Source organism: Epinephelus moara, chromosome 9 (genome assembly GCF_006386435.1).
Source record: "Epinephelus moara isolate mb chromosome 9, YSFRI_EMoa_1.0, whole genome shotgun sequence".
NCBI classification, from domain to species: domain Eukaryota; kingdom Metazoa; phylum Chordata; class Actinopteri; order Perciformes; family Serranidae; genus Epinephelus; species Epinephelus moara.
The window spans coordinates 18,128,207-18,141,547 of NC_065514.1; the positions used below are offsets into that span (position 1 = coordinate 18,128,207).

Here is a 13,341-nt window from a genome sequence, read left to right on the forward strand (position 1 = left end):
CAGCTGTGTATAAACGCAGCATTAAAACAAGCCTATATTCGCAATTATGAGAGACTGATACAAAAAATGCTGATTTTCCATCTGTAATCCAAACTCTCTGATTATATCTGTAACTGTAATTAAAATGTTTCAGGTTAAAAACAACCTATTGGCCTTAATGAGGCAAGCAAAGTGTTACAGAAGTGTACTACACTGCCCCACACAGGCCAACCGCAGGAACTACTAGTTTTTTTTTAAATTGTGCAGACAAATGTGTCATAGGTAGGAACGTGGTAATGCACTTATCAAATAGGTTTTCATAAAGTCATTTTTATGCCTAAAAGACATTATCAATGATTTGACCTATGACCCCAAAAAATGCAAAGTAATTGTAGTTATACTGTGCTCCCACTGTGTTACCTTAAATAGCTGTGTGCGTAATGCCAGGGCAAAGTGCAATGACTACAATTTTAGTGTCTTATCTTTTTCAGCATGAGGAAACTGTTTTCATTTCTTACTACATTCAATTTGAATTTGTGTCTGTTTTAAAAAGAGTAACAGAGGGAAATTTTAACACACCCTCAAGTATTATTTTGTTGTAATATTCATGTTTGTCAAGTTTGACCTAACTGAGATTATTTGACATCATTATCGTCACCATCATCAATTATTTTTAGGTCACTGTGATGTTATCAGTTATTTTGTTGTTGGCATCATCCTCATTCTTACGTCACTTTTCACTGTAATACGCTTACTGTGATTTTCCTTGGCCTGAAAGAATCCCAAATCCCTAGAATCCAGAGTGCAGTAACTACACTTGCCACAGTTTGTCTTGGGTTTTGGTTGGATTTTTACACCCTATTTTCTCGAGAACAGAACAAGGAAATTTTGTCACAGGATAGAACAGATATCCAGAGGTTTAAATTAAGTCATAACTCTATTTTGACCCAAACTGTACTGCGGTCAGCCTCTGTAGTGCAGTACGGATGGGTGATAAATTAAAGGAAAAACCAACATGAAGTGTCTGAGTAGCCTCAAGAACAGCTCCAATGCTCCTTGCCAAGTCTGGGGAACTCTTTTTAAGGGATGAACACCATTCCTCCACAAGATATTCGATAATGCCCCATTTATATATACAACCTTTATCTCACTGAGATCAAAAGAGACCTATGTAGCCAGACATAACAAAAGGACATACAGCTTACAGACAGTCATTTGAATGTTTAAGTCTATATTATATAATTTGGTCTTTTGGTGACGATAGTGGAGAACATTATCTTATACGTTGGTCCAGAATCTTCCATATATGTTCAGCTGGGTCGAGATCCGGTGACTGTAAAGGCTGTAGCATTTTATTCACCTCATTTTCATACTCACTAAACCATTCAGTGACTCTACTCTGCATTTGAAATGTTTCTCCACTCACTCGTCCCCCATTGCCTATTTGCTGTTGCTCTGCCTCCAACATTATAATCCTGACAAAGGAGGCAGTACGGTGGGATTTAACTATAGTCAATTTGTTGTGGTCAGAGGAAGTTGGATGTATTTGTTTTACAAAAGGAAGACAGGTCAGGGTCATGGGAGAAGGCTTTTACCACCCGCCTCTGATGGATAATCAATACAAAAACATATCCCAAGTGCTCAGCAGTTCACTTCTCCTCCCTTGTCTCTTGCTCTTCCTTCCTTTCTTCACTTTCTTTACTCACACTCTCCACTTTTGCTCTAAAAGTCCAGCATCTGCATTAAGGTGTGTTCGTGCCATCCAGGACGTACAAATCCCTATCATCCATCTCCAAGGTCAAGAAACATCTTCACATGCTCTCTGATCTTTACTGAGCTCACAAACCGAGGCTATGGCCCCACCTACTGGCTGCAGCACAGACTGCGCGCTGGCCGCACAGTGCTGACATTAGCACTGCTTCACTCCTAATTCAATTAGCTAAATGGCAGACTGAATTAGGCTAAATGCAGAGCGAGCCTGCTGAAATGAGCACAACTGTTGAAGACTAAGGGCTAATAAGTAGCCACAATTACATCTGAGAGCTCACATTAAAAAAATCTAATTCAATAATATGGGGAGAGGAGGAAACTCAAGCTGGGTTGATGGTGGAGGTTAAAAACTAAAACTCCTATCTATCGGCATCTCGGGCATTACATGTGTGCATGTGTGTCACTGACAGAAAAACACAGGGCGATGAAATGAGAAACCTTTTTTCATGGAGCAAGAAAACACACACACACAGCACATGAGTTGGTGCAACCACACACACACACACACACACACACATTCAAGGGCAGGACAAGGGCACGTACAGATGCACACACACCTGGACAGAGCAGACTTACCTGCACATATTCCGCCTGGCTCTCTGCTGGCTCCATGTGGCTGCAGAAACACGAAGAGAGATGAAAGAAGGGAGATGTTAGGCAACAAAATAACAGATAAACGTCTGTAAACCTCTGTCAGAAACATGTGCACATGCTTCTGTGTTTGATCTGTGCTTGTAACAGGTGCACTGCATGTTACCACAGACAAAAAAACCTGCCTGTATTCCCATGACCCACTTCTCCAGTGAGTAAAATGTTGTTGCAGTCCAGGTTCATGGCAAACGCATAGATAACAAACCCCACTGAGCATCTAAGGTTACTGAATATGGAACTCGCCTCTCAAATCTCTCGGGCACCATAACTCACACTTTTACACTCACGCTGCATCCGGATCATGTGTCAAAACCCCCGCTGCGCAGCAGTCCTGGGAGCCGTACTGTGGGTACTTTGTGATACAGAGCAAGTGCGAGCTAAAAGGGGCAATTACACTCCCGGACAAGTTTTAAGATCAATCAGCGCAGCTCCCAATTGCATGATGGGTCTCACAGGGCCCAGAGCAAAGCCGTGTTACACATGACCACAGAGAGGCCAGATCAAAGGGCCCCTTTGTGGCAGCAGGCTCGGGAATGTTAAAAGGTCCCACGGCGGAGGAGCTCTACGTTCTTTTCCCAAGCTGCTCCTGTGCTTCAACTTAAAAGAAAAGGTTGTACAGATGTTAAGTCTTTGCCTCCATCATTTGCACTGATTGCATCAGCTTTTATTCAGAGAAGAATGTGATTGAGCTTTAAAGAGAAACGCATAGCAGTCATACATGAGGCTTTGCATCTAATGATGTTGATTATTTTCTATTAATAAATGAGTTGTTTGGTTTATAACATGTCAGATAATGATGAAAAATGGCAGCCAGTGTTTCCCAGGCAAAACCCAAGATGACGTCCTCAAATGTCTTGTTCTGTTGCGCCCCAGAAATATTCAACATCATAAACTTAATGAAAATTTCATGCATGAGGCATCTCCAGCAGGGGATAATTTAATTTCATTTTCTTTCCCTTGGTTAAACATTTTGTTTATTATCCTGCCTTAGTTCACTGTTTACACAGAGTGTGTGTTAATCTGTGAGCGACAAACATCGTGAGGGGGCCCTTTAGTGTTTTTTTTCTTTTTCTCTTTCCTGTTCTGGGAGGGCATGTTGAGTTGTACTGTCTTGTGAAGCCCGGCTGCTTGTCTGGACCCAGACAATTTAGACTTTTTAAAAAAAAAAGGAATTTCATAGTCAATTAATGAGTTTAAGATAAACCAATTGATTAACTGATTAATGGTTGCAGCTCTACACTACAGTAGAGCTGAAGTCAATGTCAGTTATACTAGCGGTGGTTCAAACACTTGTAAACATGCAGAGTGTTTATACTTTTATGCTTTAATTTCACATATGAAAGTTAAATGATTCAAACCATTCCTGCAAAGCACATTTGGATAAACATTAAATATTGAAGATGCAAAATCTATTTCCCCACATAATCATGTGCAAACCACTTGTAATTTGATAATTGCAGTAAAGTCTTAGGGCTGCTGTGAAACTGCGCCTACTAGGGCAATAAAACGTTTATCTCGGGTGTGTCAGTACAACGGACAACCAAGAAAGGGTGGCAGAGGAGATACCTGCAGACCAATACAACTGGGCTGGACAGCCACGTAAAAGGTTCACAGGCTGAGATCAATGCAAAAAAAAAAAAAAAGTCAGTTTATTTATAACATCTGTGCACAAAAAGGTGCTCAAAGTGAAAAATGTTGTACAAATCACAACATCCTCAAACACTAATACATTGGTGCCTCTGCTCCTCAGAGTTGATCTCATCTAATTAGTGGCTCCACCTGACTGATTGATCACACCTGGTAGTAATCTGTCTGTGTCTATATCTGCTCTGTGAAGCACTCATGTCAGTAGCACTGATGATAGTAAATGACTTAAAAGTTTGCTGCTGTTTTTATTCACTTTTTATTATTTTTTGCACTTTGAGCACTCCCTTCCATCAATCAGCTGCTCCATCAGTTGATTGGGCTGTTTGAGATTAGCTGATGTAGCTGGGATGTGAGCTGAGCTTGACATCGTGTCCTGCCTGAACTAACGCTATGCTCAATTCTATGACAATGATGATTCTTCCTGTCTTGGTTAGTAGCAGAAAACAGCAAAATGATATTAACAATAGGAGAGAGAGTGCAAGCGTAGCTGGTGCTGGTCTATCGATAGTGTGGGAAATGAGTATTTCAAATGCTCAGGATTAATATGTATCAATAAATCATTTTTTTTATTTTACTAATGTCAATATTACTATATGGCCTTGATATCGCATTTGACTGACTTAATTTTAAAACCCTGTTTCTACTGTAATTCTAATAGTGCTACTACTCTTTACAAGCAGCAACAGCATCTGACTCAAGGATGTAAGAGCAGAGGTTGTCAGAAGTAGAAACTGCAAAGCCCTCCTGCAGGAAGCTCTAATTTTGGGCTATGTAAGTAAAACTGACTCAATATTAGCTGTGACTGGGACTTCAATATCAATTCATCTTCAGGTTAGTTTCGTGATTAATCAATGAATCATCTTGTCAATAAAATGCTTAAAAAAAAAGTGAAAATGCCCATCACAAAAACTGAAACTCTTGTTTTACAGTCCACCACCAAAGGATATTTAGTTTAATGTCATATGTGACAACAGAAAGCATCAAATCATGTTTGAAATGCTGAAACCAGCAAATGTTTGACATGTTTGCTTGAAAAACGTACTGAAATTATTAATCTGCTGCTGATTACTTATCTGCTGATCGATTAATCCCTTCATCCACTAATTGTTTTAACTGCAGTTAAACATGCAAATGAGTGCCCAACAAAGCAGTTGACATGCTCCAGCCCCTGAGGGACACTGAGGCAAAAGAACAAAACACATGATTATGCCAGTTGACTTCACAACCCCACGGACACCATGCCATAATTTCATTTCAAAGCCAAATCTTACCAGCCCCTGAAGGCACCACCAACACAGCCTGAGAATTAAGTGAAATTGGTTCTCCAGAAAAGCAACAAAGAAGTGAAGACCTGCACTTTGGTGAGAATAAGAACAGGGGAGGGAAAAGGACAGTGAAGCTGAGGGACAGGAGGACCAGTGATTTAGGGCTGAAGAGACAGAGAGTTCTTTGATGTGCCCATACTGAACTTACACTACACCATACAGCCATATTTCCCACGGTCCCTGGCCTGAACTAATGGGCTGATGCTGCACGCTCGCACATGCACGCCCATGCACGCCAGCACAACTGCAACCACACATGCACACACACGCTTTAAATCCCACTGTAACATGATACGCTCCGCTATCATGCATGGAATATTGGAGGCAGGGAGACATTGGCATGTCATGGGAAAGCTGCGAGACAATGCAGTCTGCACTGCTGAGAAGAGGAGCTGCACAACATCCTCCCTCAAACTCTTCAGTAAAGTTTGCCTTTGTTTATAAACCAACTACAGCAGTATGAAACGCACACAATGAGCACACAAAAGGGCTTATTTATGTCCGGTCTCCCGTGTGTCAGAACAAATCAATGCAAAATAAGAAAACATCAGAGCAGCAACAGTGCGGCAGCTTTCCAGCGGCATCTGATCAATAAAAGCGATCGATATCACCTGCTGCCTTTAAAAAGTGAAGTAATGAATCCTGTTATCGTCTCACCTCACACCCATCGCCTCAGGCAAGTCCTGTCCACAGCAAAGTCAGCACAAACACTGTAAGATGCCCGACTTCCCTGGCGGGTCCACGCAATTTAAACCGATTTGCGCCCCCTGGTTTACGCACTGAGCATGGGCGGATCAACATGTCTTTAAATATGTGCTGCTGCTCCGCTGCTGACCCACAGGTCCTCTACTCCCTCAGCAATGTGTGCAGTTTGTCAGTGCTCGGATATAACCAGGCCAACATTTACTGCATGGTCATTTTAATAAACTTAAAGGTGCCAAAATAGAAAAAAAGCCCTTTATTTAAAACCTCTGCTCAACCCTTCCATGCATAGTGGTCACTACAGGAGACAGCCATTTTCTTGTATTTGCATGGGCTTTGATGCTATAGTTGCATGTAAGCCACTACAGTGCACCCCTGTGCATCTTGCCATACACTGCCACCCACTGGGCAGGTGTTGTAAGTGCAACACAAATCTCTGAAAACCAAGATGGCCGACGGAATGCAGGAAATGTTGTGCAGCTCAGGAATTTATCGCCAGACCTACTATAGTAGTAGACCCCGGTAGGTTAATAGAATTCGTAAACATCAAGTAACGTCTAAGAAGTAATAAAGTTAGTAAATTTTACTTTAATTTAATACCATTACTGCAACCTTGAGCGTCATCTGCAGCGGCTTTTTCTGCTGTAAATAAATTGACATATGTTATTAGAATGTAACTTGCAATTTTTGTGATAATAATATTTTGACAAGATTTTTGTATTTTTGTAGAAAATGTTCATTGGAAAAATATATATAGTTTAACAGGTTAAGGTGTGTGGGGGCTGAGGAGTCAAGAGGAGGGAGCTGAATGAGGGAGGAGGGTACCAGAGGGAGGTGTAGAAAGAGAGGAGAGAAGCAAGATTCAATGCTTTTGCACAGGCATTGAACAGTATTGGAGTGCATCAAAATATGTGAACACTCTAGTTTAACAACATTAAAAAAAAAAAAAAGCTTAACTTAATATATTTTTTTTTATTGGTTCATATTTCTTTAGTTGAAAACTTGTCCACATGTAGAAAAGTCCTTGAAAAATGCATGTTTAAAAAAATGAACTTCAGATTTTAGTAAGGAATATAATCCCTTTGGAAAAAATCTTGACCAAAGCCATCATAATTCATGCATGAATTAAACTGTTGGTTGCTTGTCTTTTGAAAAACTCCATCTTACCCAACACTACATGTTGCACTGAGGTTAAACAATAAGTGTTCAATGCAGTCTGTCCCAAAAGAGGTGCGGTTTTCTTCCTAGCCCCAACCCCCCAAAAAAATCTGCGCACCACTGAAGCACAGAAATAACTGATGTGATAAAGGTCTTAAGGTGGCTACTGCTTTTTACCTGATCTTGGCAAGTGACACTATGGCTCCGACCCACAAGCCCAGAAAAGAGGGACTCAACCTGACAGTGGCAGGTACATTCTACGCATATCCTGAGTAAGCTGTGAACTGCACATTTGAGTTTCTTATAGTTTTCTGTGAAGAATTATAATAGCTATGGTAATGCTTTGAATGAGAAGACAGGTGAGCAAAGAAAGTTTTGCTTTTGAGCTGGCAAGGAGAGAACCAGTAACTGCAGCCCTAACACTGCAAATGGTAAAAAGGTCAAGAAGACGGCCCAGCCCTGTGTCTGCCTGCTTCTAGCTGTTCTCCTCAGATGACTGGTAAGACACTGACAGCTCAGAGCAGTCTGTTATACCAGCCCAATAGACGCTTGATCTTAAGTCAGTCATGCTGCAGCTAATTAGTTTGATATGAAACCTGTCAATGTCACATCAATATGCTCTGCCTAGAGCTACTTTATTGAACTTTAATGAGGAGCCAGTAGATGTTGTTAACAGTAACTTTTATAAGGTTAATTATACTTTACATTTAAATATAGGCTACAGGATGAAGCACCATGCAGACACCCTGAAGACCAATCTACATGACGTGTGTCTGCTTCTCATTGCAGAGAAACTGTACACACTTTCCTTTTTGTATCTATTTTTTTCAGTTTTTGTCTCATGCATTTTCATTTTCTAATGTGCATCTATAAGCAAGCTGTTTATTGTCACTTTACAGGTGAACAACATACGCTCAGCGGTTGCCTGCAAAGCAGTGAACACCTTAGCTGAGCTGTATGTTCACCTCGAGAAGGCCGTGGACCCAGAGGCAAAAGCAACAGGTCGAGCCTTGCTGTTGAAATTGGCACAAACAACAGGCTAATCGTGCTCTGGTCACCCTGGTAGAAAACTGCAGCGATGGTCACACTGTGTGTGTTCTGTTGAACACAGGGCTGAGGTAAGACGAGAGAAGAGGCTGCATTCATTTCATCAGCAAAAGCATTGAAGTTAAATAGAATAATAATAATACATAGTGTCTTATATTCCCCAGTCTTCATCCCTCCTCAGCCACCACTGTATTGCAGTTAAAGGAAGCATGGCTCAACATCTGCACCAGCTGGCTGACAGCCTGGGAGTGGCTCGCGTCTTGACAGCAGGAAGGAGCTTCCCTCTTGCTGTCTCTAAGATGTGTGTGGATGCTGCACCACAAGTGAGGTGGGTTATCAAGTTCTATAGATTTATAGTAACATTATGTGATCATGTGGCTCTTGTTTCTTTGTTGAGTATTTCCACTGTTGTCATTTTATTTCACTCAACACTGAGCTGAATGAGAAACGTATTCCTCCACAGATACCACGGACAAATAGTCCTTTTGGAATTGGCGCACTACAAGGACCTCCTGAAACAATGGATGAAGATCATTCTAGAAAAAGAGAGGTCGCTGGACCTCTAAGGGGCAAAATTAATGTAAATACTACGTATGTCATAGAGGCCAGAAACAGTCCTTTTAAAAGTACTTCAAATTTTAATTTTAAAATTAAAATGAATCTGTGCCTAACCTTTTCTCTTTTAATGACTCACCTGTGAGTGCTGTCAGAGTTTTGGTTTCCACTGTCCGCTCCCTCTGTCAGCTCTCTGCTCTCAGCCTCCTCCTTTGGTTCAGACACAGGCCTGGACTCTAACCCATCATCCTCATGAGTCCTGGTCTGATCACTCCATGGGCTGAGAGGATGTGGGTTTAAGTCTACACCTGTCTGGGTGATGCCCTGCTTGTCACAAGTCTCTGCTTGGAGTGCAGAACTTGAGCCACCAGATGGCGACACATCTTCCCTGACAGCTACAGGTCCAGAGATGGTGTTTTGGGTGTTTGTGGCAGTAGTTTGATCTGTGGGTCCCAGCTGGGTCTTTGGATCAGTGAGACAGTCTTTAGTGAGCCCAGTGTCAGCTTTAGCTCCAGCTTCATCCCTGGCCGCTTTGGATGAGGCAGCTGTGAGCCTCAGGGGTAAACGGTCTTTGTCCCCTGCAGGTCGCTGGCTTTGACTCCTGCTGATGCTCTTGTCTTTAGTTTTCTTATTGCTGCTGGAGCCTCCTAAAGAAGAAATGACATCATAGATAAACATCAGAGGTTTGTCATGGTGAATACTGTTATCCATGGTGCTGATACTGTCTATTTCTTTACCTTTATTGCTTTTGTCTCTCTTCTTCATCAGTAGCCGGGGCAGTGTGCCCATGTGTGTGTAGCTCTCACTGGAGCGGACATAGCTGGCAGTGCGAGGACGCATGGCATCCATGTCGTCCATTGTTGCCTCAACAACTGGAGCCAGGACTGCTGCATCACAGACATCTCCAGGTACATATCCAGCTCCAGACTTGGACGGAGAGGACTTGGAGTCTGATTTCTCAGTGGAGCGGCGAAAGGAGAGGTTGGTGAGGCTACCAAACCACTTGAAACCTTGAGGCAGGAACAAGCAGGAAAAAAAAAAGCTCATTATGTGATGACAGGTCCATGACATTGGTTCATGTGTTTGCCCACCTGCCAACTCAACATCCTCATTTTTTTTTTAAAAAAGTTGGAGCAAAAAGAAGTTAAAGAAGATGAACTGATTAAAGCTGCACAATATATATACATGTATATATTTCTATAATGGATCAAATAACTACGTGTAATGTGAAAGGTGTCGTTTCGAGTGCTGAATCAACATCTCTGCAGAGCTTTTTTGTGTCTTTTAGCTTATTGTTTTGGTTTTTGAAGTCATAAATTCTGCTCTAATTTCTGACCAGCCACCTGCCGTGCATTAAATTTCAGACAAGGTAGCTGTTAGCTGTGGAACACATAAAAGCATCTTCTAAGCTAAAAACACAGTATTTTTCTCAGCAGTTGGCAAACACTTACACAAAGCCAAAAGGAGAGTGATTATTGGAGAAATACAACTCAGTGGCGATCCTAGACTCGGGGGGACCCCAAGCAAAGAAGCCCATTAAGGCCCAGTTTCATTGCTTTGATGGATACACCTAGTGTATATATGATAGTTACAGCTGAGTTACATGCCTTACTGTGAGCTATCATGTTGTGTGTGTCCATTATAATGACGTACAACATATCCCATAACTTACTTACTTATGTTCAAATGAAGGTAACTAGAAATATGTAATTTATTACATTTTGAGGATAACTTGACCAACACTGGTCCTGACTAATGGTATTCAGATGACAGGCAATAGCTAGAAGGGGCTTAGGGGCTTTTAGGGCAGCAGCAGTGCACTGTATAGTGTCTTTATGGTAGTTTTAAGGGGATTAATAGCTGTCAATTTGCTAATTTTGGCCTTGGACTCAAATGTTTTGGACTCAAAACATTTGCCTAGTTTGCCTCTCCTGATGGTGCACCCCTCCAAATGAATTCTAATGTTGCTCCGTGCCTGCTAGATGTGTTAACAGGTCATTTTGCTTACTTTATAAGCTGATATGCCAAATGTTGCTTGTTCTGCTGCCCCCAAGTGGCGAAAATATGTGAATGCAGCTTTAATAAACAAGTGCCTCTCTTCTCCACAGCTGTTACACAAAAATTCCCTCTTGCAAAGCTAGTGTTTTGATCACTCTACAGATGAGAGATGTAGGAGCAGTCAACCATGTGCAGCTATGCAGCTTAGTAAAACATGCATGTGCATCTATGTGTGTGCATGTGAGTGTAGGGGTGCATTTGGTCCTGCTTTTTTGTCCCTGTGTGTCATTATCAGTAAGCTTGCAAGTTTTTTTGCTATTTATATAAAGACCTGCTTTTACAAAACATATATTGTCTGTTATTAAAATCATATACTGTATATAAATTAAATATATAAAATACTATTGTTGTGCAGGTCTGCTTTTCTCAATAAAAATCAAGTTGGTCCTTGCACATTGTGCGTAAGACAGACAGGTAACCCAGCTAACACCCAGGCTGACTATATGTGTAAACACATGAACAAAGTGCAGCTGCTCCACACACAAACAATACTCACTGAGTTTCCGTAGGCTCATGTTGTGGCTGCAGGGTGGGTACAAGATCAGCTGCAGGTGGGTGACAGATGGATCATCTGAGAGGAGCTGCAGTAAAACAGAAAAGGAGAGCCAGAGAGGGGAAGACAACTTCTTCTTGAGGTGGAGAAGCCTCGGTATGAACCACAGTTCCTCTCTGTGGGTGAGATACTGCACGCAAAGTGTGACAGAAACAAAACTGAGAGATGAGAAGCAGCGACAGGGGCAGGGCAGAGCGTGACACTTCCTGTGTAGAGCTGAGGGGACGAATGGTAAGAGGAAATGAAGAGATGAGATGACAAGGCTTGAAAGGGTAAGATAAGGATATAAATATATGAGACACGTGAGCGTGCCCTCTGGCCGAATGAAAGAGTGTTGATGGGACAGATAGAGTGGTGATGGAAACTATAGCAGGGGTGTAAAATGTTTCAAACTAAAGTGCTGATTGGTTGTTTTGGTCCCACTGAAATAAAAAGCTGGTTATAAAGTCATTCAAAGGTAATAATGACAATCACCTTTGATATCACTGATTATCTACCTCAGGCTGGTCCTTTAATCTTCCAGATGGAGTTTATAGACAAAGTTAATGATTGATTACCTTGATGCTGCTGTACATGCATGATTAAGACACCTGATCTTTAAAGGGACAGTTCTCCCCAGAATCAAAAAAACATATTTTTCCTCTTACCTCTAGTGCTGTTTATCAGTCTAGATTGTTTTGGTGTGAGTTGTCAAGTGTTGGAGATATCGGCTGTAGAGATGTCTGCCTTCTCTAGAATATAATGAAACTAGATGGCCTAAAAAATACATTTGAAAAACTCAACAGCAATGTCTCTTTCCAGAAATCATGACCTGATTACTTATGATAATCCACAGACCTTGTTGTGAGCAGTCTCATATAGGAGCTATTTTCTTTGTACCGAACTACACACGCCAATTGTATCACAGTGCAGAAGGAAGCATGCATCTACTCATGGAAAAGAGGCTCGTGCTCGTAACAGTGCCAGATGTAAACATTAATGCATCTTCCTCGACTAAGTTGGTTCAGTGGTGCTAGGTGAGCTAACAGTAGATAGTGCCAATTCATTTTATCTATGTATTCTATTTATTATATGCATGAGAGGGCAGACATCTCTACAGCCGATATCTCCAACACTCTGCAACTCACACCAAAACAACCTGGATTGTGCCTTACAGCAAGAGTGTTCCCGGTTCAAATCCAGGGTGACGGGCTTGAACCCTGGGGTGGGAGACCCCCCCCGTACAGAGTCTGTGTGCTTTCCCTGTGTCAGCATGAGTTTTCTCCAGATTCCCCATCATACTTCCAGAGTCTAAAGCAAGCTGGGTAAATTGGTGACTTTACAATTGCCCATAGGTGTGAATGTGAGCGTGAACGGTTGTCTGGCGACACATTTAAATTATTTATGTTGATTTTGGGGTTAATTGTCTCCTTAAAGGCGCTGTATGTAAGAATGTGGCCAAAACAGTTACTGCACTCAAATTCAAAATACTGCCGCGAGTCGTGTCCGCCCCCCCTCCCCTACAGATTCGAGGTTGCTGGACAGCTGCACGCTGGAGACTGATTTGTTTGCCCACAGGCGGCTGCCGTGGCAGGGCCACGTTGCCGCGTCCTTGATCTTCGGTTTTCCAGTGGACTAACGCTGCTGCCAGGATACAGCTGAGGAGGAGCCGGCTGCTAATGCTATGTACCGGGACACTGCTAACGCCGCTGCCGGGATACAGCTGTGGAGGAGCCGGCTGCTGATGCTATGTACCGGGACACTGCTAACGCCACTGCCAGGATACAGCTGAGGAGGAGCCGGCTGCTAATGCTATGTACCGGGACACTGCTAACGCTGCTGCCGGGATACAGCTGTGGAGGAGCCGGCTGCTAATGCTATGTAACCGGACACTTCTAATGCTGCTTGCCGTGCTGC

General features: G+C 42.3%; 1 protein-coding gene across 1 annotated transcript in view; it reads right to left on the reverse strand.

Moving 5' to 3' along the window:
* The window catches only part of sh2d3ca (SH2 domain containing 3Ca), a 73,187-nt gene extending 61,636 nt beyond the window's left edge, over nt 1-11,551 (reverse strand). Inside the window, exons 1-4 of the mRNA XM_050052846.1 lie at nt 11,389-11,551; nt 9,572-9,844; nt 8,974-9,481; nt 2,326-2,365 (exon numbers count right to left, since the gene is read on the reverse strand). Of these exons, the coding sequence (XP_049908803.1) occupies nt 2,326-2,365; nt 8,974-9,481; nt 9,572-9,844; nt 11,389-11,407 (840 nt within the window). The 5' untranslated portion in view covers nt 11,408-11,551. The remainder of the gene's footprint in view (nt 1-2,325; nt 2,366-8,973; nt 9,482-9,571; nt 9,845-11,388) is intronic.
* Between the last annotated feature and the right edge of the window lie 1,790 nt (nt 11,552-13,341).